This window comes from Oncorhynchus masou, chromosome 17 (assembly GCF_036934945.1).
Source record: "Oncorhynchus masou masou isolate Uvic2021 chromosome 17, UVic_Omas_1.1, whole genome shotgun sequence".
Taxonomy (NCBI): domain Eukaryota; kingdom Metazoa; phylum Chordata; class Actinopteri; order Salmoniformes; family Salmonidae; genus Oncorhynchus; species Oncorhynchus masou.
In genome coordinates, this window is record NC_088228.1 from 24292908 (window position 1) to 24319331 (window position 26424).

The 26424-nt window shown below is 44.2% G+C and overlaps 1 protein-coding gene across 2 annotated transcripts in view; it reads right to left on the reverse strand.

The window, feature by feature from the left end:
- The window catches only part of LOC135558743 (catenin delta-2-like), a 142946-nt gene that overhangs the window by 32138 nt on the left and 84384 nt on the right, over positions 1-26424 (reverse strand). For both annotated transcript variants that reach the window (XM_064992829.1, XM_064992830.1), the window contains 5 exons: positions 25728-25873; positions 25015-25555; positions 24009-24152; positions 21316-21562; positions 18257-18313 (listed from right to left, as the gene is read on the reverse strand). In XM_064992829.1, the coding sequence (XP_064848901.1) occupies positions 18257-18313; positions 21316-21562; positions 24009-24152; positions 25015-25555; positions 25728-25873 (1135 nt within the window). The remainder of the gene's footprint in view (positions 1-18256; positions 18314-21315; positions 21563-24008; positions 24153-25014; positions 25556-25727; positions 25874-26424) is intronic.

Below are 26424 nucleotides of genomic sequence, written 5' to 3' on the forward strand. Positions count from 1 at the left end.
AAAATAAAATAATAAAATATCACATTTCCATGAGTATTCTGTCAGGATTTGGCCAGGGTTGTTCCGGGTTTTTGTCAGTAGATGTCCCCATTGTGCTTTTTGTCCCTGTGTTTTTCCCTTGATCCCCATTATTGTTTGCACCTGTGTCTCGTTTCCCCTGATTGTATTTAAACCCTTTGTTTCCCTCAGTTCTGTGCTCTGTGTTTGTATGTTAGCACCCTGCCCTAGTGTTCTGTGTGCTCTTGTCGATTCCGGGTGACGTTCTTGTGGTTTTTTGTTTTTGTTTATTTTTGGTGAGTTTCTTTTGAGTTCTTTTGTGTTTTACCTACCACCTTTTGGATTTGCCATTTTTGTATTTTAGGATTTTTTCTTTATTAAATACACCGTCTTAAGTACTGCTGTGTCTGCCTCATCTTCTGGGTTCTGCTGTCTATTCGTGGCTCAGTTGGTTAAGTGACTGTTTCTCACTCCGGAGACCCAGGTTCGAAAACCGGGTCCTGACAGAAACACAGAGCCAAAAATGAACCCAGAGGCAGCCAGTTCCCAGGACCTTTTTGCCACGCTGTCCCACCACCAGGAGACTGTCCAACGCCACGAAGCCGCCCTGGTTCAGCAAGAGGCCTTAATGGCTAGACATTCTCATCTTCTGTCGGAGATGCTGACTTCCATTAAGCAAATATCTGATCGACTTACCCCGGCAACAGTTCCCGTCCCAGTACCTCAAGTTCACGTACCAAGTGATCCAAGTGCTTGTAAAGGGTTTCTCACTCAATGTTCTCTCTCCTTTGAGCTGCAACCCTCGTCGTTTCCCACCGACTGGTCTAAGATCGCATATATCATCACCCTGCTGTCGGAAAAAGCCCTGGCCTGGGCTACTGCTGTGTGGGATGCCCATAGTTCCTGCTGTGCCAGCTACTCTGCCTTTGCTGAGGAATTCAAACGAGTGTTTCAAGGCCCAAGCAGTGGTTCTGACTCAGCCAAACAGCTCCTGACTCTCCATCAAGGTTGGCGCAGCGTGACGGACTATGCCATCCAGTTCCGCACGGTGGCAGCAGCGAGTGGCTGGAACAACGAGGCGCTCACGGTGTGCTTTCTGAAAGGCCTTTCCGACACTATCCAAGATGAACTGGCCACTCGGGAACCACCGGACAATCTCGAGTCCCTGATCAAGTTGGCCTCACGCATTGACCAGCGTCTGAGAGAGAGAGAACTCAACCGTAGACCTCTAGCTCCTATCAGTCCCAGCTCCGAGTCCCCACCTTTATCATCACTGGCTCCACCGGAACCCATGCAGATTGGACGCATCTCCCAGGCTGAGAGAGACCGCCGGATGAGGGAGCGACGCTGTCTATATTGCGGCAAACCGGGCCATTTCCGTTCCACGTGTCCCGGGCTCCAGGGAAACGCTCTGTCCCGTACAGACCGGGGGAACTGTAACGGGAAACATAACCTCCTCCCATCCGTCCAACTCCCGTCTGCTCATTCCAGTCACCCTCTCCTGGGACAACCACAAGCTTCACCTTCAAGCCTTGGTAGACTCTGGAGCCGCAGGTAACTTCATGGATGGTGTCTGGGCGAAGGAGAATGGCGTTCCCTCTGAACTTCTAAGTGACCCCATGAGGGTTACTACATTGGATGGAAGCCCTTTGGGATCTGGACTTGTCACTCATGTCACTACCTCCTTGAGACTTTCAGTTTCACAACACCAGGAATTGATGAACTTTCATTTGATCTCCTGTTCCGAGTTCCCTCTCGTCCTTGGATACCCCTGGCTTCACAGCCATAACCCTCACATCGACTGGTCTGTGGGCACTATCAAGCAGTGGGGTCCTACGTGCCAAGCTACTTGTATTTTCCAGAATTCCCGAGTTCTACTCCCGAGTCTTTAGAATCCATCGACCTGACCCGAGTTCCCGAGTGTTACCATGACCTCAAACTGGTGTTTAGCAAACAGAGGGCCACCATGCTACCACCCCATAGATCTTACGATTGCCCCATCGACCTGTTTCCGGGCACTTGCCCCCCCAGGGGTCGGATCTTTTCCCTATCTCCACCCGAACGAGCTGCTATGGATACCTACATCAAGGACTCTCTGGAAGCAGGCCTAATGCGTCCATCAACCTCCCCGGCTCGAGCAGGGTTTTTCTTTGTGGCCAAGAAAGATGGTGGGTTACGTCCTTGCATCGACCACCGGGGACTCACTGACATAACCGTCCGTAACCGTTACCCGCTACCCCTTATGGCCACAGCCTTCGAGCTGCTCCAGGAAGCAGTTGTTTTCACTAAGCTTGACCTGCGGAACGCATACCATCTTGTGCGGATCAGACCTGGTGACGAGTGGAAGACCGCTTTCAACACGCCTACTGGTCACTATGAATACTTGGTGATGCCCTTCGGCCTGACCAACGCCCCAGCGGTGTTCCAAGCGCTCATAAACGATGTGCTTAGGGATATGCTTAACATATTTGTGTTCGTTTACTTGGATGACATCCTCATCTTTTCGAGCTCCCTTCAAGAACACACTAAGCATGTCAGACAAGTACTCAAACGCCTCCTGGACAGCCATCTGTACGTTAAGCCGGAAAAATGTGAGTTCCATTCATCCCGAGTACAATTCCTGGGATTTGTAGTGGAACCCGGTCGAATCCAAATGGACCCTAGGAAGGTAGGGGCGGTAGCGGATTGGCCCACCCCCAAATCCGTTAAGGATGTTCAGCGTTTCCTGGGCTTCAAACTTTTACCGCAAGTTCATCAAGAACTTCAGTTTGGTGGCAGCTCCTCTCTCAGCTTTAACCAAAGGTGGCAATGCAAGGTTTTTTTGGGGAAGAGAAGCTGAGACGGCCTTCCAAGGACTCAAGCAGCGCATCCTCTCTGCTCCCATCCTGATACTACCGACTACGGATGAACCATTTGTGGTGGAGGTAGACGCATCAGAGGTTGGTGTTGGAGCTGTCCTGTCTCAGAGGGGTGAAGACAAGAAGCTTCATCCGTGCGCTTTCTTCTCACACCGGCTTACCCCGACTGAGAGGAACTACGATGTGGGGGATCGTGAACTCCTAGCGGTTAAGATGGCATTGAAGGAATGGAGACACTGGCTCGAGGGGGCTTCTCACCCGTTTCAAGTGCTTACGGACCACAAAAATCTGGAGTATATCCAGCAGGCGAAGCGATTGAACTCTAGACAAGCTAGATGGTCTCTTTTCTTCAATCGATTCCAGTTTATCCTCACCTATCGGCCCGGGTCGAAGAATATCAAACCGGATGCCCTGTCCCGAGTCTACGCTCCTGCCATTCGAGATGACACGGACATGCCTGTCCTTCCTGCTGCTAAGATTGTGGCTCCGATCTCGTGGCAAGTTGAGGATACCGTGAGACGTGCTCAAGCTAGCGAACCGGACCCTAAAGGAGGCCCTGCCAATCGGTTGTTTGTCCCCAAGGCAGTGAGGACTCAGGTCCTTCTGTGGGGGCACTCCTCTCGCCTCACCTGTCATCCGGGCGTAGGTCGCACCTTGGAGTTCATCCAGCGTAAGTTCTGGTGGCCTACCATAAGAGAAGACGTTGCCACTTTCGTCAATGCCTGCCCCGTGTGCTGCCAGGGCAAATCTTCTCACCTCCGCCCTCAAGGACTCCTTCATCCTTTACCTGTTCCCCACAGACCCTGGTCCCATATCTCATTGGACTTTATTACTGGACTTCCTCCATCCCATGGCAATACTACTATCCTAGTCATAATTGACAGGTTTTCAAAGGCGGCCAGGTTCGTCCCTCTGACTAAGTTACCTTCTGCCAAGGAAACGGCTGAGTTGGTAATTAATCATGTGTTCCGAGTCTTCGGCATTCCTCAAGATGTGGTTTCTGACAGAGGTCCCCAGTTCGCCTCAAGGTTTTGGAAGGCCTTCTGCCAACTCATGGGGGCTTCTGCCAGTCTATCATCCGGAGTCCAACGGCCAAACAGAGAGGATGAATCAAGAGCTGGAAACCACCCTCCGATGTATGACTCGTGACAACCCGTCCACATGGTCATCCTTTATTGTTTGGGCCGAATACGCACACAACACCTTGCGCTCCTCCTCCACTGGTATGTCCCCGCACGAGTGTCAGTTTGGCTATGCTCCTCCATTGTTCCCGGACCAGGAGGCAGAAGTCAGAGTGCCTTCAGCCTTGAGGTTCGTCAGACGCTGTCGGCTTATGTGGAGGAAGACCCGTCTTAATCTGATGCGTTCCTCACAGAGGTATCAACAACAAGCCAACAGACGTCGCCGTCCCGGGCCTACCCTGCGCCCCGGCCAGAGAGTCTGGCTTTCCACAAGAGACTTACCTCTACGGGTGGAGTCTCGCAAGCTGTCCCAAAAATACATCGGTCCCTTCAAGGTTGCCAGGAGAGTTAACCCAGTTTCTTATCGCCTACACTTACCCAGATCCCTTAAGATTAATCCCACATTTCATGTGTCATTGTTAAAACCTGTTGTTTTTCTCCCCTTGTCCCGGCAGACAGACCTCCCCCTCCGCCTCGTGTCATTGGAGGCCAGCCGGCTTATACCGTCCGCCGGATACTGGATTCCCGCCGGGTGCAGCGGTCCTGGCAGTATCTGGTGGACTGGGAAGGCTACGGTCCTGAGGAGCGCTCCTGGGTTCCTGCCAAAGACATCCTGGACCCTGACCTCATTCGTCAGTTCAGGGTCCTCCACCCTGAGAGAGCTGGTAGGAACGTCAGGAGCCGTTCCTAGGGGGATTCTGTCAGGATTTGGCCAGGGTTGTTCCGGGTTTTTGTCAGTAGATGTCCCCATTGTGCTTTTTGTCCCTGTGTTTTTCCCTTGATCCCCATTATTGTTTGCACCTGTGTCTCGTTTCCCCGATTGTATTTAAACCCTTTGTTTCCCTCAGTTCTGTGCTCTGTGTTTGTATGTTAGCACCCTGCCCTAGTGTTCTGTGTGCTCTTGTCGATTCCGGGTGACGTTCTTGTGGTATTCTGTTTTTTGTTTTTGTTTATTTTTGGTGAGTTTCTTTTGAGTTCTTTTGTGTTTTACCTACCACCTTTTGGATTTGCCATTTTTGTATTTTAGGATTTTTTCTTTATTAAATACACCGTCTTAAGTACTGCTGTGTCTGCCTCATCTTCTGGGTTCTGCTGTCTATTCGTGGCTCAGTTGGTTAAGTGACTGTTTCTCACTCCGGAGACCCAGGTTCGAAACCGGGTCCTGACATATTCAGTCCCTTTACTCAGTACTTTGTTGAAGCACCTTTGACAGTGATTAAAGCCTCAAGTCTTCTTGGTTATGACACTACAAGCTTGGCACAGCTGTATTTTGGGAGTTTCTTCCATTTTTCTCTGCAGATCCTCTCAAGCTCTGTCAGGTTGGATGGGAAGCGTTGCTGCTCCAGAGATGTTTGATCGGGTTCAAGTTCAGGCTCTGACTGGGCTACTCAAGGACATTCAGAAACCTGTCCCGAAGCCACTCCTGCGTTGTCTTGGCTGTGTGCTTAGCGTTGTCCTGTTGGAAGGTGAACCTTCACCCCAGGCTGAGGTCATGAGCGCTCTGTAGCATGTATTCATCAAATAAAATGTTATTTGTCACATACACATGGTTAGCAGATGTTAATGTAAGTGTAGTGAAATGCTTCTGCTTCTAGTTCCCGACAGTGCAGTAATATCTAACAAGTAATCTAACAATTCCCCAACAACAACCTAATACACACAAACCTGAAGGAGTGAATGAGAACATGTATATGCAAGTATATGGATGAGCGATGGTTGAGCGGCATAGGTATGGTGCAATAGATGGTATTAAAACAGAGTGTATACATGTGATATGAGTAATGTAAGATATGTAAACATTATTAAAGTGGCAATATTTAGAGTGTCATTGTATAAAGTGAATAGTGATCCATTTATTAAAGTGGTCAGTGATTGGGTATTAATTGTAGGCGGCAGCCTCTGAGGTAGTGATGGCTGTTTAGCAGTCTGATGGCATTGAGAGACTGAAAAACAGCTTCTCTCGGGCCCAGTTTTGTTGCACCTGTACTGACCTCACCTTCTAGGTGGTAGCGGTGTGAATAGACAAATGTCCTTGATGATCTTTTTGGCCTTCCTGTGAAGGCGTTGTAGGTGTCATGGAGGGCGGTGCAGTTGCAGTACCAGGCTGTGATACAGCCCGACAGTATGCACTCGATTGTCCATCTGTAAAAGTTTGTCAGGGTTTTAAGTGACAAGCCAAATTTCTCCAGCCTCTTGAGGTTGAAGAGGCGCTGTTTGCCCCTTCTTCACCACTGTCTGTGTGGGTGGACCATTTCAGTTTCTCCACTGCTATCCCTTCAATGTGGATTGGTGGGGTGCATCATCTGTTGTTTCCTTAAGTCCACGATCATTTCCTTTGTTGACGTTGAGCGAGAGGTTGTTTTCTGACACCACACTCCGAGTGCCCTCACCTCCTCCCTGTAGGCTGTCTCGTCGTTGTTGGTAAACAAGCCCACTACTGTTGTGTCATCTGCAAAATGTATGATTGAGTTGGAGGCGTGCATGGCTACGCAAACATGGGTGAACAGGGAGTACAGGAGGGGGCTGAGCACGCACCCTTGTGGGGCCCCAGTGTTGGGGGTCATCACCACCTGGGGGCGGCCCGTCAACAAGTCCAGGACCCAAATGCCCAGGGCAGGGTTGAGACCCAGGGCCTCCAGCTTGATGATGAGCTTGGGTACTATGGTGTTGAATGCTGAGCTGTAGTCAATGAACAGCTTTCTTACATAGGTATTCCTCTTGTGCAGATTGGATAGGGCAGTGTGCAGTGAGATGGCAATTGCGTCTGTGGACATATTGGAGCGGTAGGCAAACTGAAGTGGGTCTAAGGTGGAGGTGATATGATCTTTGACTCTCAAAGCACTTCATGATGACAGAAGTGAGTGCTACGGGGCGGTAGTCATTTAGTTCTGTTATCTTTGCCTTCTTGGGTACAGGAACAATGGTAGCCATCTTGAAACATGTGGGGACAACAGACTGGGATAGGGAGCGATTGAATATGTCCGTAAACACCCCAGCCAGCTGGTCTGTGCATGCGCTGAGGACACGGCTAGGGATGCCGTCTGAGCCAGCAGCTTTGCGAGGGTTAACACGTTTAAATGTTTTACTCACGTCAGCCACGGAGAAGGAGAGGGGGGGGGCAGTCGTTGTTAGCAGGCCACAACGGTGGCACTGTATAATCACCAAAGCGGGCAAAGAAGGTGTTTAGTTGTCTGCAAGCGTGACATCGGTGTCCATTACGTGGCTGGATTTCTTTTTGTAGTCCGTGATTTCCTGTAGACCCTGCAACATATGTATTGTGTTTGAGCCGTTGAATTGCGACTCCACCTTGTCCCTGTACTGGAATTTTGCTTGGTTGGTTGCCTTGCGGAGGGAATAACTACACTGTTTATATTCAGACATATTCCCAGACCTCTTTCCATGGTTAAATGCGGTGGATCGCACTTTCAGTTTTGTGCGAATGCCGCCATCCATCCCCGGTTTCTGGTTAGGGTAGGTTTTAATAGTCACAGTGGGTACAACATCTCCAATGCACTTCTTTATAAACGCACTCACAGAGTCAGCGTATTGGTCGATGTTGTTACCCAGAAGCTGAACAGAACATATTGATCTAAACAATCTTGAAGCGTGGCTTCCGATTGGTCGGACCCGAGTTGAATGGTTGTTGTCACTTGTACATCCTGTTTGAGTTTCTGCCTTTAAGACGGAAGGAGCAAGATCGCTTCATGGTCGGATTTGCCGAAAGGAGGACGGGGTAGGGCTTTGTATGCATCGCGGATGTTAGAGTAGTAGTGGTCGAGGGTATTGCGCATGCGCGTAGCACAATAAATATGCTGGTAGAATTTAGGCAGCCTTGATCTCAAATTTGCTTTGTTAAAATTCCCAGCTACAATAAATGCAGCCTCAGGATGTATGGTGTCCAGTTTGCATATAGTCCAGTGAAGTTCCTTGATGGCAGTCTTGGTGTCTGCTTGAGGGGAATGTGAACAGCTGTCACTATAACTGATAAGAATTCTCTTGTAGGTAAAATGGCCGGCATTTGATTGTAAGAAATTCTAGATCGGGTGAGCAGAAGGACTTGAGTTCCTGTGTGTTGTTATGATTACACCATGAGTCGTTAATCATAAAGCATAACCCCCTCCCATCCTCTTCCCAGAGGTGTTTATCTCTGTCGGCGCAATGCATGGAGAAGCCCGGTGGCTCTCTGGAATGCAACCCTTGCTCGAATTTCATATACCTTGTTGTCAAGAGACTGGACATTGGCTAGTAGTATACTCTGGAGCGGTGGGTGTTGTGCATGTCTACGGAGCCTGGCCAGGTGGCCGCTTCGTCTGCCCCTTCTGTGCCATCGTTGCTTTGGATCGACTACTGGAATTAGATCCATTGTCCTGGGTGGAGGTCCTAACAAAGGATCAACTTCGGGAAATTCATATTCCTGGTCATAATGTTGATAAGTTGACGTTGTTCTTATATCCAATAGTTCTTCCCGGCTGTATATAATAAGACTTCAGATTTCCTGGGGTAACAATGTAAGAAATAATACATAAAAAACAAAATACTGCACAGTTTCCTAAGAACTCGAAGTGAGGCGACCATCTCTGCCTGCACCATCATCAGTTGTGGATCTGTCTGTACTTTGCGCCATTCATCTTTCCCTCGATCCTGACTAGTCTCCCAGTCCCTACCTCTGAAAAACATATCCACAGCATGATGTTGCACCACCATACTTTACCGTAGGGATGGTGCCAAGTTTCCTCCAGATGTGACACTTGGCATGCAGGTTCAGTCTTGGTTTCATCAGACCAGAGAATCTTGTTGCTCATGGTCTGAGAGTCCTTTAGGTGCCTTTAGGTAAACTCCAAGCGGGATGTCATGTGCAATTTACTGAGGAGTGGCTTCTGTCTGGTCACTCCTTGATTGGTGGAGTGCTGCAGAGATGGTTGTCCTTCTGGAATGTTCTCCCATCTCCACAGAGGAACTCTGGAGCTCTAGAGTGACCATCGGGTTCTTGGTCACCTCCCCGATCAAGGCCCTTCTCCCCCGATTGCTCAGTTTGCCTAGGCGGCCAGCTCTAGGAAGAGTCTTGGTGGTTCTAAACTTCTTCTATTTAAGAATGATGGAGGCCACTGTGTTCTTATAGATCTTCAATGCTGCATAAATCTTTTGGTACCCCTCCCCAGATCTGTGCCTCGTCACAATCCTGTCTCGGAGCTCTACGGACAATTCCTTCGACCTCATGGCTTGGTTTTTGCTCTGACATGCACCGTCAACTGTGGGACCTTATATAGACAGGTGTGTGCCTTTCCAAATCTTGTCCAATCAATTACATTTACCACAGACGGACTGCAATGAAGTTGTAGAAACATCTCAATGATGATCAATGGAAACAGGAGGCACCTCAGCTCAATTTCAAGTCTCAAAAGGGTCTGAATACTTAAGGTATTTCTGTTTTTGTTATTTTATAAATTTGCAAAAATGTATAAAAACCTGTTTTTGCTTTGTCATGGAGTATTGTGTGTAGATTGATGAGGATGTTTAAAAAAAATCCATTTTAGAATAAGACTGTAAACGTAACAAAATGGGGAAAAAGTCAAGGTCTCTGAATACTTTCCGAATGCACTGTAAGTAAAAATACTTTAAAGTACTAATTAAATCTGTACTTGACTATTTATATTTTTGTCAACTTTTATTTTTACTCCACCACATTGCTGAAGAAAGTGGTGGTCCAATTCACACACTTATCAAGAGAAAATCCCTCGTAATCCCTACTGCCTCTGATCTGGCGTACTCACTAAACACACATGCTTCATTTGTAAATTATGTCTGAGTGTTGGAGTGTGCCCTTGACTCTCTGTAAATTTAAAACAACTTGAAAATCGTGCCATCTGGTTTGCCTTATATAAGGAATTTGAAATAATCTATACTTTTACTCTTGGCACAATTTGGTGTAAGCATTTAGAAAGCCTCAGTTTCCCATCACTAGTGCATAACACTGGGATTGAACACATGCCCCTCGGAGCTGAAGCCTGCGGCATAAACTTTATATTAACTTTATCCACAATTCTATATTTCCTTTTGTGCGACCCGAGCAGTTTCTTCTATCCAGATGTTTCATTGCCTGTGTTTCCTTCCTCTCTGGCAACTGAGTTAGGAAGGACGCCTGTATCTTCATAGTGACTGGGTGTATTGATACACCATCCAAAGTGTAATTAATAACTTCACCATGCTCAAAAGGATATTTAATGTCTGCTTTTTATTTTTACCCATCTAACAATAGATGTCCTTCTTTGCAAGGCATTGGAAAACATCCCTGGTCTTTGTGGTTGAATCCGTGTTTGAAATTCATTGCTTGACTGAGGGACCTTACAGATAATTGTATGTGTGGAGCACATATATTTAACCAAATACTTTTAGTAAAATACTACTTGAGTAAAAGTCTAAGTGACTTTCACTATTACTTGAGTCATTTTCTATTATGGAATCTATACTTTTACTCAAGGTTGACAATTGGGTACTTTTTCCACCACTACTATTAACTAGCTATTGTCTGCTATGTACAGTACTATAATGATGATTACGTCTGTGCATATGAGCATTTGTAGACCAAATACAACTTAATAAAAAATTATCTGAAGATGATTTAACCTTGCATAAGTCACATATGGGTTAATTGGGCAATCGAAATGCTCAAAGAGTTTGTGCAAACTGCTGTATGTTTAATCATATTCAATTAGGAAGTAGGTCACTCGCTGAAACACCGCCTCGAGTCATTACAGTACTGTATTGTACATAGGGTTTTAAGTTCTTTAAAGAGGCAATCTGCGATTGATACATCAATTTTGGGACTATTATATGAAAATACATGAGAGAAAAAAGAAGAAACATGGAAACTGCTCTGGCTAAAATCACTGCTCTTTATTAAGCTCTATGTATCGGCCTCAAGGCCAGCAGGGTAGCCTAGTGGTTAGAGCATTGGACTAGTAACCAAAAGGTTGCAAGTTCAAATCCCCAAGCTGACAAGGTACAAAATCTGTCGTTCTGCCCTAGAACAGGCAGTTAACCCACTGTTCCTAGGCCATCATTAAAAATAAGAATTTGTTCTTAACTGACTTGCCTATTAAAATAAAAGGTAAAAAAATGGGGTATTGTGTGTAGATGGGTGAGATAAATAAATGTAATTCATTTTGAATTCAGGCTAGGACACAACAAAATGTGGAACAAGACAAAGGGTATGAATACTTTCTGAAGGTACTATAGTGCACTTCATTTGACCAGAGTCCTAGGCATTATGTGTCGGGGGGGTTAGGGTCAGTTTGTTATATCTGGAGTACTTCTCCTGTCTTATCCGGTGTCCTGTGTGAATTTAAGTATGCTCTCTAATTCTTTCTCTCTCTCAGAGGACCATGCCTCAGGACTACCTAGCATGATGACTCCTTGCTGTCCCCAGTCCACCTGGCTGTGCTGCTGCTCCAGTTTCAACTGTTCTGCCTGTGATTATTATTATTTGACCATGCTGGTCATTAATGAACATTTGAACATCTTGGCCATGTTCCGTTATATAATCTCCACCCGGCACTGCCAGACGAGGACAGGCCACCCCACATAGCCTGGTTCCTCTCTAGGTTTCGTCCTAGGTTTTGGCCTTTCTAGGGAGTTTTTCCTAGCCACCGTGCTTCTACACCTGCATTGCTTGCTGTTTGGGGTTTTAGGCTGGGTTTCTGTACAGCACTTTGAGATATCAGCTGATGTACGAAGGGCTATATAAATACATTTGAGTAGTGCACTATATAGGGAATCGGATACCATTTCAGACCTGTGTGTGTTAGTTTAACTGTTTAGCCCACATGTATTGGGATAAATTAGGAGGCTCTGAAACCGAATGTGACGCAAAGCTCTCAGATCCCACAGTCAGCCAGACAGACACCGGGGGTGGATGAAGTGAACATAAATGGACCACTACAAGAGTGTCCAGGTCCAACCATTAAAATGAAGGTTATAGCTCTTATTTACAGCATCAGAGAGAGGGTAGAGCTCAGAATAGTACTCTAGTGGCCGTACTCCGTGTTGTAGTGTCTGAGATGTGGCCAATCAGACTGGATTAGCCTCAGCGGGGGAGTCCTCAAACCAACATCCCCAAGAACTCACATACACATGTATGTACACGCATGCAGTCACGTGCGCATACCCGCACCCTCATTTGCACTCAAACACACACACACTTCCACACAGACGCACGCATACACACACGCAAGGGTGCGCGTGCACAGACACATACTGGCCTATGACCACTGCATCTCCCTATCTAGAGCACAGTCGGACATGCATTACTTTACTATTGAATCTTACAGAATAGCAGTAAATAAAGAAACAAATCCCAATGCACAGAGCAGCATATGAAAAACATTAATGCTGCCTATCTTGTACCGTACACTAGTACCGGCCTGAATTGATGTACCGTATATTCATTGTACTCATTCATTGCCCTCCGCGTAGCCGCGCTTTTCAGCTTCAATGACTGTTCTTCCTTAACCGCATTGGCCTTTCAAGAAGGCAAAGACGGATGTACGACTCGGACTCTGAATCATGAATATTAGGGGACACTAACTGCAGCGGGCGGCAGTATGATCAAATCCAGCCTCTCACCCTCATCACATAACCAGAGCCACAAAGGTTGCGTAGGCTCATCAATTCCTCAGGGACTCCAGTGCTGTGTTTGCCAGTTCACTTCTTCATTAGAAAATTACCCAAGGACCATTATTCATCCAAACGGCTGTGTAACCGCCTATGATAATGCCACTGTCCTCACATCTCATCTCATCCTCTCTTTAATCTCACACCCTAGCCCTGAAAGCTATAAAAGAGAGAAGCCTCACTCAGTCAATTGATCTGAAAACATCATATGCTAACTTTGGTTAGTACATCTTATTTTACTCTAATTCCATACATGTACAGTACCTTCAGAAAGTATTCACACCCCTTGACTTTTTCCACATTTTGTTGTGTTACAGCCTGAATTAAAAATGAATCCTGGTTGCAGTAAGGCACTAAAGTAAAAATGCAAGAAATGTGTCAGAAATTAACTTTAGGTCCTAAATACAAAGCGATATGTTTGGTGCAAATCCAACACAACTCACCACTGAGTACCACTCTCCATATTGTATATTCAAACAGTGGTGGCTGCATCATGTTATGGGTATGCTTGTAATCGTTAAGGACTGGCGAGTTTTTACAGGATAAAAAAAATAAATGGAGAGAATGGAGGAAAACCTAGTTCAGTCTGCTTTCCACCAGACACTAGGAGATGAATTCACCGTTCAGCAGAACAATATCCTAAAACACAAGGTCAAATCTACACTGAGTGGCCAAGTTACAGATTTGACTTAAATATGCTTGTAAATCTATGGCAAGACCTGAAAATGGTTGTCTAGCAATGATCAACAACCAATTTGACAGAGTTAGAAGAATTTTTAAAAGTGGCAAATGATGGCAAATGTTGCACAAACCAGTTGTGGAAAGCTCTTAAGAGACTTACTCTAACATGTATTGACTCAGGGGGTTAAATACTCATCTCATTAAGATATATAGTATTAGTGGGGTTTTTTTCATTTAATTTTTTACAAAATGTCAGAATTGTTCTTCTACAAGTGTATTTTGTGTAGATCGTTGACAAATAAATTCAAGAAAACCCATTTTAATCCCACTTTGTAACAACAAAATGTGGAAAAAGTCAAGGGGTATGAATACTTTCTGAAGGCACTGTATATTTATCTTTGTATCTATTTATCAGTGTTGGTACTGTAGTTTCTGAAATGTTGTCTATGTGTGTATTTCCATCTCAGCGCTTTGAAGCAGAAAAGAGCGGTTTGCATAACACTTCACATGAGTTACATATCTGGGATCCAAATGGACTGATTCACAGTGATGAGCTTCATCCTCTCAGGAACAAACGACCGACTGATCAAAGAATCTGCTGATTTACAACTGAGCCGGCCAAGTCGACGAGCTCACTCTCACTCAGCATTGGGATAGCAGACTGGCATGTCTATAGCATGCATTCTAGAGTAGTGAAGTGTGAAGAGTAGTCAACTCCCTAAGTTGGCCTTCCAACAGCCTTCCTTTACTGAGGACTAAAAATGGTAGCTTTTAACTTTAAAACGCCACTCATTTTGTAAGAGCACATGCTATTGTAGTCATTTTCTCAAGGTCTCCCTCAGGTCATCTCTAAAAATCATACAGCAAAACGTACCAGGTTGGCAGTGGAGCTGAGGCTCAGGCTGAATCCCCTCAGTAGTGTAAAATATGGCGAGTCACTGGATTGAAACTAACTCCTATGGTCGCAGACAGCTCGTCATTCAGGGCTTTGTTCAAAGGCAGCCAGGTGAACTTATCTGTCGGCTCCATAGCTGGGAACATTTGCACCAGAATACAGAATGCCATCAAACAACCCCCCCTTATAAATTATGTATTCTAAATGCATGGTTGGGCATTGTAATTAAAGACCATGGGAATGGGGTAGACATTTTAACTGAGTATGTTGTTGACTACTGTCTCGGGCCCAAATTATATTTCCTAAGACTTAAGGCTTGTACAATAGAGTGAACACAACAGACACGTCAAAACTGTAAGCAACCCCGGCTGCCTTCCACCACAGAGGAATGACACAGAGGGAAAGGAAACATATTATTGATGACTCATGCAATCACTCAAATACACAGACAGACGGGGCCTTTCAGATTGGAAGACACACAGTCATTCAACGTGCATAACTTCATTCTTTGGCAAAAGGTGATAGATGTTAAAACACAGTATAGATCTATTGTTGATGAGACAATGATGTAAAATCATCCAACAAACATTATCGAAAACATTTATGATTATTTTGGTTCAGCTTCACAAAGAAAAACTAGACAATCTGACAGACCTTTACAATGTGACAGATGTAACAAAGCTGACCGATCCATTCCAATACTAATGAGTTCCATCGTATAAATATGTTAGTATCTGTAATTAACCATGTGTTAACTTGGCCACAATATCAGATGACTGGTTGTGCAGAATTGATAGACAAGACTGAAGAGCAGCTAACGGTATACACATTGTACAAGGGAACACTGTTGAAGTGCAATAGTCCATGTAATTGCCCTCGTTCAATGTTCTCGTTTAGTTGTGCCAGTCAAGTGTGGACGGCGTTTAAACAAACACTTTCATGAGTAACTTGCTTCTCTGCTTCCTTTGTTGCTTTAATCCATCCACAGTCCTCCTGTCTAAACAGTATTGGATAGAGGCCATCAATGAGCTTCATAGACTAAGCTTTTCAAAGAACGACAAAGTGCTAAGGGTTCAATGCTGTACATATGTGACAGATATCAAATGAATGTATGGATGTTAAAATGTGTTCACCTCCACAACGTGAGCATTGTCTCTGTGCCATAGTTTTGGTAAGAATGCACACACACACTGCCAGTAATGGTTCCTGGGTTTATTTATGAGCCATATTTTTCTATCATGCATACCATACAAGACAGCACCATCATACAGTATACTTTGCATGATGTAAGTGCTGTCTTCTTCTATTACAACTACTTAACATACAGTGCATTCGGGAAAGTATTCAGACCCCTTGACTTTTTCCACACTTTGTTGCATTACAGCCTTATTCTAAAATTTATTAAATACATCTACACACAATACCAAAGTGAATAAACAGGTTTAGACATGTTTGGAAGTGTATCGTTTAAAAAAAAAACAGAAATACCTTATTTACACAAGTATTTAGACCCTTTGCTATAAGACCCGGAATTGAGCTCAGGTACATCCTGTTTCTATCATCCTTGAAATTGGTTGGAGTCCACCTGTGGTAAATTCAATTGATTGGACATGATTTGGAAAGGCATACACCTGTCTATATAAGTTGACAGTGCATCTGCAGCATTGAATGTCCCCAAGAACACAGTGGCCACCATCATTCTTAAATGGAAGAAGCTTGGAACCACCAAGACTCTTCCTAGAGCTGGCCACCCGGCCAAACTGAGCAACGAGGGGAGAAGAACCGTGGTTAGGGAGGTGACCAAGAACCCGATGTTCACTCTGACAGAGCTCCAGAGTTCCTCTCTGGAGATGGGAGAACCTTCCTGTCACACCCTGACCATAGTTTGCTTTGTATGTTCTATGTTTTGTTTGGTCAGGGTGTGATCTGAGTGGGCATTCTATGTTGGATGTCTTGTTGGTCTGTTTCTGTGTTTGGGCCTGATATGGTTCTCAATCAGAGGCAGGTGTTAGTCATTGTCTCTGATTGGGAGCCATATTTAGGTAGACTGTTTTGTGTTGGGTTTTGTGGGTGATTGTTCCTGTCTTTGTGTTTGTTACACCAGAGAGAGCTGTTTTTGGTTTTTCATGTTTTTGTATATTGTTCTATTTTCATCTTTATTAAAGATGTATCAAAGTAACCACGCTGCGTTTTGGTCCGCCTCTACTTCAACAGAAGAAAGCCGTGACACTTCCAGAAAGACAACCATCTCTGCAGCACTCCACCAATCAGGCCTTTATGGTAGAGTGGCCTGGCGGAAGACACTCCTCAGTAAAAGGAAAGATCCTTGAAAACCTACTCCAGGAAGCACAGGACCTCAGCCTGGGGTGAACGTTCAACTTCCAACAGGACAATGACCCTAAGCACACAGCCAAGGCAACGCAGGAGTGGCTTTCGAACAAGTCTCTGAATGTCCTTGAGCGGCCCAGCCAGAGCCCGAACTTGAACCTGATCGAGATTCTCTGGAGAGACCTGAAAATAGCTGTTCAGCGATGCTTCCCATCCAACCTGACAGAGCTTGAGAGGATCTGCATTGAAGAATGGGAGAAACTCCCCAAATACAGGTGTGCCAAGCTTGTTCGTCATACCCAAGAAGACTCAAGACTGTAATTTGATCGTTGCCAAAGGTACATAAACAAAGTACTAAGTAAAGGGTCTGAATACTTATGTAATTGTGATATATATATATTTTTTTGTATATACACATTTGCAAACATTTCTAAAAACCTGTTTTAGAATAAGGCTGTAATGTAACAAAATGGGGAAAAGGTGAAGTGGTCTAAATACTTTGAATGCACTGTACTTTGAATCCCACACATCACTGTAGTCTTGGGGATAAGACATCGCAGGTTGGCATTTATTGGGATGACTCATACTGGAAGCAGCTCTGCAGGCTAGTGACTAGCTGGCACATCCACAAAGTCTTAAAATCAGATTTTAAACCTAACCCTAACATTAACCATACTGCTAACCTTATGCCTTAACCTTAAATTAAAACCAATTTTTATGATAGGCTATGTAGCCAATTTTGACTTAGCAGCTGGCCCATCTAGTGGAAATCGCTCAGCTCTGCCTCCAGGACAAAACTCATCCCAATAAATGTCAACCTGCCCCCAAAAAATAGGCCATAATACATATCATGTGCTAATCTGTATGGATTACTAGTCAGTGAATGGAAATCGCATATTGTTTCTACTTGCCTATGTGGGCTATAGATGTCGGTCAGTCACACTACACAATATATAATATGTACTAAAATGAGTATTAGTTGAGAAAGATTGCATAAAGGGAGAATGATAACATACTGCAAAAGTCTAAATTCCTGGATTCTGCCCTCAATTACCGACCAAGACTCAGTACATCTTGGGATGATGAAGCACATTTCAAAAACAATGAGTGAAAAATGATGATGAAGGATGTAAAACGAAGAAGAAAATGGATGATCGTTGGACAAAACTGTTACTATCCTACTAACACAATCAGCCAGTACCCGTAGCCTACCCAAAAAGCTTCTAACTGCTGTCAGAAACCCCTTATAGCTTAATTCACTAAAGAGTAACGGACGTCACATCTTTACCATCAAATACTAGATAAGCCTGAAAAGTTAACTTGAGAAACCTGAAGCCAAATAGATACATAAGCCTAATGTATACTGTGCATTTGTGAGAAGGAAATATAATATGTTGGACATGGACCCCGAGTGCAACCTTTGCCTGAGCTCAATTGGAAGTAAAGTTAATAACACATCTCTTAATCTCTCAGTGAAGTAGCTACTTTAAGTAGTTGAGAAGACAATGCAATGGAAAATATAATTGAACTATTCTCATTTATGCTCTTTCATTGGTAAGGAGATGTGCCTGGCATTTTGTGTAGTAGACATGAAAGACAGATTCAGTGAATAAGAGATAGAAATACGTAAATAAATGCTGGATTACTTTGTCATTCTTTGCTCGGCTTGATTTTGATTCCAGACAAGGAATTCAGGGTCGTACCTATCAGGAGACAGGCAGAAAGGAAAATAAGTAGGTGGGTGTCTCGCACAAAGGAGCTTGACAGGAATAAAATACTCATTTGACTGTCTTTCTCAACACTTTTCATATTACACACTTGCACTGGATTCAGAACATGCACTAGATGATTTGATTGTGGTCGATGGGAGTCCATTAAGGAGGGGGTCTTACAAAAATCAAGAAATGTGAGGATCAATAGCAGAGGTGCATAAAGATGGCAGCCCCATGCACTTACAACACATTCCTTGTATATTGCTAAATTCGGCGTATTGTACATTTCCCTCTGTTACTCTTTTTTTTGTGTACAGTCATTAGCACAGCATACATGATGCCAATGTTAGCTTTAAGCTGCCGGCAATTTGAAAAAAAAAAAGTAGATTGTGCTGATTTATTGGCACATTGAATGATGTCACACGCTGTAGTTTAAAAACTAGGAGGATGATGCTAAAATAATGATGTCATTTCTTAATTTTGACATCTTCCTGCACATTCACCATTGTCTATCAGCTAAACCAATTAAGGGTTGTTCAGTCATCAGAACCATTATCATGGTTTGTGGAGAGACCCGTTCTAGCAATCGTATTATTGTCTTACATCTGGATAGATGTTTTACGAATAAGCTTTCCTATGGTTTAGGATTCTCTGCTAAATAGTGACATTGATTATACCCTGCAAACAACCTTTGACCATTCGGAAAGTTGTAGCCCTGTCCTGCAGTCAAATGACCAAATCACCCTCTCTGGACTCATGGGTGGAATGTTACTCATATTTTTCATAATTAATAAACTATAATTTTTGTATCACAATTTTTCATCCGGTGTTTCTATGTAAAACGGTTTTGTTATATTTCAGTCTTTTGTGATGTATATAAAGTGTAATATTGGGATGCACACTCAAAATTGAATACATTTCAACACTACACTGAGTATACAAAACATTAAGGATACCTGCTCTTTCCATGACGTAGACTGACCAGGAGAATCCAGGTGAAAGCCATGATCCCTTATGTCACTTGTTAAATCCACTTCAAATCAGTGAAGGGATTTTTAAGCGATGAGACAATTGAGACATGGATTGTGTATGCGTGCCATTCAGAGGGTGATTGGGCAAGACAAAAGATCGAAGTGCCTTTGAACGAGGTAAAGGCGCACCGGTTTGCCAGGCACACTGGTTTGTGTCAAGAACTGCAACGCTGCTGGGTTTTTCATGCTCAACAGTTTCCAGTGTGTATCAAGAATGGTCCACCACCCAAAGGACATCCAGCCAACTTGACACAACTGTGGGAAGCATTGGAGTCAACATGGGCCAGCATCCCTGTTGAACGCTTTCGACACCTTGTAGAGTCCCTGCCCTCAATATCAAGGAAGGTGTTGCTAATGTTTGGTATAGTCAGTGTATTTCTGACATGGTACAGGCGTCTTGTTTAAGCCCATAACCATGTGTGTGAGGTGCATATTATTGTTTCCAAGTATATTTGTTTAAGACTACCAAAAAACACTCTGTGACCCTGATTTAGCCCACTGAAGTAAAATGTTTTAACTTACAGATACATAAAACTGCCAAAATAAAGGAGTAAATGAGGGATACAATGTACTGTATATTGAAAACAGGTACTTCCACACAAGTGTGGTTCCTGAGTTAATTAAGCAATTAACATCCCATCATGCTTAGGGCCTTGTATAAAAATGTCCAGTTGCCCATTATTTTGGCTACCATGAAAGAGGGGTCTCAAAGGACCATAGGGGGTTTAAAGAGTGTGTGTGTCTCAGTCACCAGATCTCAACTCAGTTGAACACTTATGGGAGATACTGGACCAGCGCCTGAGACAATGATTCCCACCAACATCAACAAAACACCAAATTATGGAATTTCTCATTGAATAAGGGTGCCACATCCCTCCAATAGAGTTCTAGCCACTTGTAGAATGTATGCCATGGCTCATTGTAGCTCTTCTGGCGGTTTGTGGTGGCCCAACACCCTATTAAGACCCTATATAGGTGTTTCCTTTATTTTGGCAGTTACCTGTACATAGTCAACCAAATATAACATCCTTAATTGTGGTTAAGTATTTGTTGAGTAAAACGTTTCGCTTGCCGATTTTGAACATTATTCATTAAAACACTTAATCAATTTCTGTAATTTCATTGCTTCGCTATGCACAATACTGGCCTAGTTTTTCCACAATGAACTGAAATGAGGAAAGTTTGGAGAACTGTTTTGATGAGACCCACCCTTTAACAATAATGAATATGAAGTAACCAAATAAAAGAGAAGACCTTCTCATTTGGAGATTACTGTAATTGCCTGTGCATGTTGTGAAGTTGGTTGCAGCCAGTCAATGCAATGCATCATCACACGTAAATCCACTGAAAGAGTGTGCAAACGCCAACGTAATGCCAGAGCTACGGCAGAAAGGTGCAATGTGAAAAAGGAAAGAAACTAAAATAAACAAACAGTACAGGGATGGTGAATGAAGAAAAGTGAACAGGATAAATCAGTAATGAAATTGTAGAGAATGCAAACAGATTCTTATATTCCTGTTTTCTAGGATAACTGTTTAATTGGTGTGTATTCCTAGTGATTAAACATGTTGTTGTTGTTACTGGAATTGACAGTACGGTTTTTGTGTTTGCTCTAAAGGAATAAACTCCTTGATCAGACCCAAACAAAAGCAACTCTGATAGTACAGCAATACAGCTTATGAATCAAGGCTCTTCCAGTGAAACACTTTATGACACACACACGCACACATAAACGTTTCAACAACACAATGTGAAAGGAGAAGGTAAGGTTTAACACAAGCTTCATGTGCCCTCCAAATAACAGTGGTGGTGTCATTCAAGGCATAGTGGTACCGACAGGACTTCAAATCAAACTGAGGAGATATTGGGAGGCAGTGATGTGTTGTGGACGTGTGCTCCATACTCAGTGGCCTGACTGAAAGAGAAGTGTGTTTTAAATGGCAGTGCTATAGCGGCACTTACCTGGGATCCTTCTGGATACTGTCGACAGAAGGTGAGCGGGCCAGTGCGGCCTCCGGGGGAAGGGCGGGGCCAGACTTGCTGTAGGGAGACTCGGTAGATGGGCAGAACTGGAGGGTGCGGTACGGGTTGGAGTAGTCCGCAGCAGAGGCAGTGGCAAAGCTGCTTCTCTGGTATGGTAAAGTGCCTGAGGCGTTCTGGCTGCCTGTACGCTGCAAGGGGGTGGAGTCAACACCAGGGGAAGACGGGGCTATGGCAGGAGGGAAGTAGGGACAGAGCAGAAAGTTCAGGACCTGTTCACAAAACTGGTTTACTGGGTCTAGGCAGAGGAATGAGTAAGAACACACAGTGAGAAGAGAAACAGAACAGCCAACCACCAGAGAAAGAAGAGGGGAACAAGAAGGCAAAAGCAAAGTCAAAAGGCGGCCAAAAAGGATCATTTAATTAAATTAATTTCAATACTTCCCAGCAGCCTCTACTAAGAAACTATAATATAGACAGAAAAACAGAAAAATAAGAAAGTGTCTGGAAAAAACGCAAATGTATGTGTCTGGAAAAAAATTCTCTTTCAGGACAGTTATCTTATATGAATTATGACGAAGAAATGCACCAAATGTCAAATTAAAGTTAGTGCTTTGTCAAATTAACCCATAATTGACAAAATGGCCATGACAAGAAGTGGGCATTCTGTAGATAGATGACTATTCACTCTAACACAACCCAACTGATTGATCTCTCTCAGAATATTGAAAGGGCTTTGGAGTTCAGCAGTTCACTGTGAAAAGTTATTTTTTTGTGTGTGTGTTTTCATAATCTACCTGAGTGCCATGAACATGACCTTGAACACAGAACACTTTAATTTCCAGACAGTATTATGTTGTTAAAAATCAATGTCAGAAGGGTTCATTGGGGACAGTGATGAATAGCTAACAATTTCATATCAAAGTCCAAGGATGGCCTCTGACAACTATGTTTTCTGTCAATGCTATTTTGAACATGTAAATATTCATGAAAAATAGCTTGAGCAAAGCCTTGGGTTGAAACACTATTCTCTCACGTATTGCCATGCACCTTGATGTATCTCTAAAGCACTTGAACTGTGAGTCCAGTCTGAAATTGGCAGAGATGCTTCTACTGATAATCCTGACCATGTAGGTAGAAGGCCTCTATCTATCTCTGAGGAGCACTGCCTGCCTGCCTGCAGACAGTGTGAGAGGTGAATAGAGTTACAGTGTAGCAGCTTGTACATGACTCCCTCCTCCCTAAGAGCCATGACCTCGGCTCCACACATTGAAACTTTCCACATGAGCAGCTCGTAGTTGTACTATAGACGGACAAATGGAATATCAGACCAATTCACATTGGATGAATGTTGTATGAGGGTTGGAAATGTATATAATCACAGAAACAAATGGTGTCTCATCTCAATTTGTTATGTGATATTTTATGTTAGTTATGTACTTGATGTTTTTTGGACAACCAAATTAGAAAAAACAACATTAAACCACTAGATGCAACATTTTGCCCAGACGGTTGCCTGAAGGGGGTGAAAGATGGGGCGACAGGTAGCCTAAAGGTTAGAGCGTTGGGCCAGTCGTTCTGCCCCTGAACAAAGCAGTTAACCCACTGTTCCCCGGTAGGCTGTCATTGTAAAATAAGAATTTGTTCTTAACTGAATTGCCTAGTTAAATAAAGATTAAAAATAAAATAAAAGATTAGGTTGAGCATGAACAGAGGATGGATACAGTACTGTACAGAAGGCTGTGAGGATATGAGCCAACAGCCTTCATGCACAATCTGTACCATCTCAACCCATGCTCAATGAAACACCAGTAAGAATCACACTATTCCGTCAGGTCTTTCATAATTTAGTAGCCTGCAGTCTTTACAAACAGGAAGCAAGATTGTAACTCCAATTCCCTAGCCGTTAGGAAACTACAAAGCTTTTCAGATCGTATAGTAGGATTTCATCATATGCAGTGACGTGAGGCGGAATTTCTGTGGAGGGGATACACATGCTCATTAAAGAAAGCATTAGGCTAAATACTGTGGAATGCATTTGACCATGGTGGGTGCCTCCAACTCAGTTTTCAACGCTTGAGTTTAAATTCTGCGGGAATAATTTAGATTTATTTCTGTCTAATATCTAATTATCTAATGTTATGTGATTGTGATTGCTATCAAGATACTAATCGGATTTGCATAACTGAACTGAAAAATTGAGATAAACGATCTGATGGAGTGATAAAAACACTAATGTTGTTTTTGATCATTATAGCGTTATTTGCAGGAAAACCACAGTTTAAAGGCCCACCTAAGTTCCACCTGAATAATCATCTAAATGTGGGGCATTGACTGTTGAAATACCTGCTTCCTTACCTTTTGGGCTTGCTGTGTTCGCTTAATTCCCATCTAATTCTGACATTATACAATGTATCGTTGCTTTAAGTAAATTCTCCCTATCAAGGACTAATCAAGCGCTGACACAGAACTTCAAATAACCAATAAAATATAAGTATCTACTGAGAACGCATTTGGCTCTTGAACCTCTCATTGAATGATAACCCTCTTGAAACCAACAGTGGAATATTAACATTTAGTTGGTCAAAAGAAGTAGGTGAGCCTGACAAAAGCCTAGTCAAATATAAGGGGATGCCCAGCGCAGTAGGGCAGGGGTTCTGGACCATCTGACTCACCCTGGTTCTGATTGAGACTCCTGATAGAAGGCTTCTGGTAGACCCTGTCCTCATAGATGGGGTCAATGTGGTGCTCAGGAGACTGGAGAGGTCGCAGCTCGGAGCCCAGGTAACTGTGCTGGCTGCTATAAGAGCCTCTGGATCCTGAACACCACAACAAAAACATAGGAAACATCATTACGTGGTCCCAAACCACAGGAGGCTAGTGGCACCTTAATTGGTGAAGACGGGCTCATAGTAACGGCTGGAACAGAATAAATGGTATTGAACACATGGTTTCCATAAAACCAGTAGCCTCCTGTGTTCCAAACATGGTTAATAATATCTAGTATTATCAAGTCCATTAACTACAGCATTTAGAGTATTTTGAGAAAACATATAAATAAAAGACTGCTGAGCCCATAGAAAAAAACACATTTTTAGACATATATACACTGAGTGTACAAAACACTATGAACACCTGCTCTTTCCATGACTGGTCACGTGAATCCAGGTGAAAGCTATGATCCCTTATTGATGTCACTTGTTAAATCCACTTCAATCAGTGTAGGTGAAGGGGAGGGTTAAAGAAGGATTCTTAAGCCTTGAGACAATTGAAACATGGATTGGGTATGTGTTCCACTCAAGAGGTTGAATGGGCAAGACAAAATATTTAAATGAATTTGAAAGGGGTATGGTAGCAGGTGCCAGGCGCACCAGTTTGTGTCAAGAACTGCAACACTGCTGGGTTTTTCACGCTGAACAGTTTCTCGTGTTTATCAAGAATGGTCCACCAGCCAAAGGACATCCAGCCAACTTGACACAACGGTGGGAAGCATTGGAGTCAACATGGGCCTGCATCCCTGTGGAACGCTTTCAACACCTTGTAGAGTCCATGCCCCACGAATTTAGTAATTTCTGAGGGCAAGGGGGGGGGGGGGGGGGGGGGGTGCAACTCAGTATTAGGAAAGTGTTTAATGTTTTGTATATAAAGACAGTTTCTCTCTGTCTGAGCCTGTGCACCCACCTGCCAGGCTGCCAGGCCTCCCGAGGGTGGCGTTTGCGTACAGCTCGTGGGAGATCTTGTACTGGTCCGAGGAGTGCTGCATGCGCTTGGTGGGGGACAGGGTAGCGTAGTTACCCACAGTAGAGCTGAATTGATGGAGTGGGGATGAGCCCAAGGCGTTGCCTGAAGAAGCCATGTGCAGCGGGGAAGTGGAGGACAGCCCAGCAGACCCAACTACCATGTTTATGGGGGAGCTGGTGCTGTAGGACTTGGCCAGCCGGCTGGGGGACTGCTTGGGCGAGGAGACCCGCTGCAGGGTGGCGTAGCTGGGCATGTCAGAGGCAGAGCCCAGGCGCTGAAGCTTGGTGGGAGAGCCCACGGCCTGCATGGAGTGGGGGGAGCTCACACGTTGGGCAGGCAGGGTGGAGCAAGAGTAGTACATGGAAGGAGTTGGCGGGGCGTCAGGCATGTGGAAGGCGCTGCCATGGCCCTGGGCAAACGATTCTCTGGACTGGGAGGAGTCTACACTGGCAGCTAGCTGGGCCGCACGGCTAGACGTCACCTGGAGAACCACAGAAAGAACCTTAGATCTTACACCTACATCACATGCCATATTGAAATCCAGACTATACAGCAGAGGCTATTATCATTGACAGACGCAATATAGGAGCCCGTTACAAATGACACTATTCCTTAGTCCACTACTTTTGACCAGGGTTCTAAGTCTCACCCACCTGGTTGTAACTGTGGACTGCCCCTCCCACCTGGCCACTGCGGGGCAGGGCCTCTAGTGCCTGGTTGCTGAGGTAACCGGCTGGGTAAGAGAGTGAACCATCCTGATTGTTGAGCTGTAGTGCACTCTGGGACAGCAGGCCCTGTCCTGTTTAGGGCAGAGAGAATAGTGGAGCTGAAATATTGCGTCTCTCTCTCTCCCTCTCAGAGTAAGGGCATGCATAATGGATCAGGAGGAACTGGGAGTTACTGAGCACAAGTGGTGCAGAATGAGACCAAAAATAAAGGTTAGCCTTCAATTCAAATAGTAACACTAGCGTCAGCATTTTATTTTCATAGACCTATATTTTTATTACATCAGCAATAGGATTCAGTATATTATATTTTGTATAAAAGACACAGTTCTAAATCGAAATAGAATTACTGCACACACAAAAAAAAAATCAAATGTACAGTATAGTAGTATACTATTTTCCGCGATTTAGCTGTGAGTCACTAAGTAAAATGCTGTGAACCTGTTTCAGTGTGATCTGTTTCAGCGCTCTACACTGCTCACAGGTCTGTAAGACTTCCTCCCTTGACTGCTTTTACTCTCACATCCATGTTGTTCTGGCAACACCGACCTCATTTTCACATTAGCGTGGAGTCACTGGCAACTTGTGCCCAATAACTGCCTCTGGCTGGCACACACACACACAC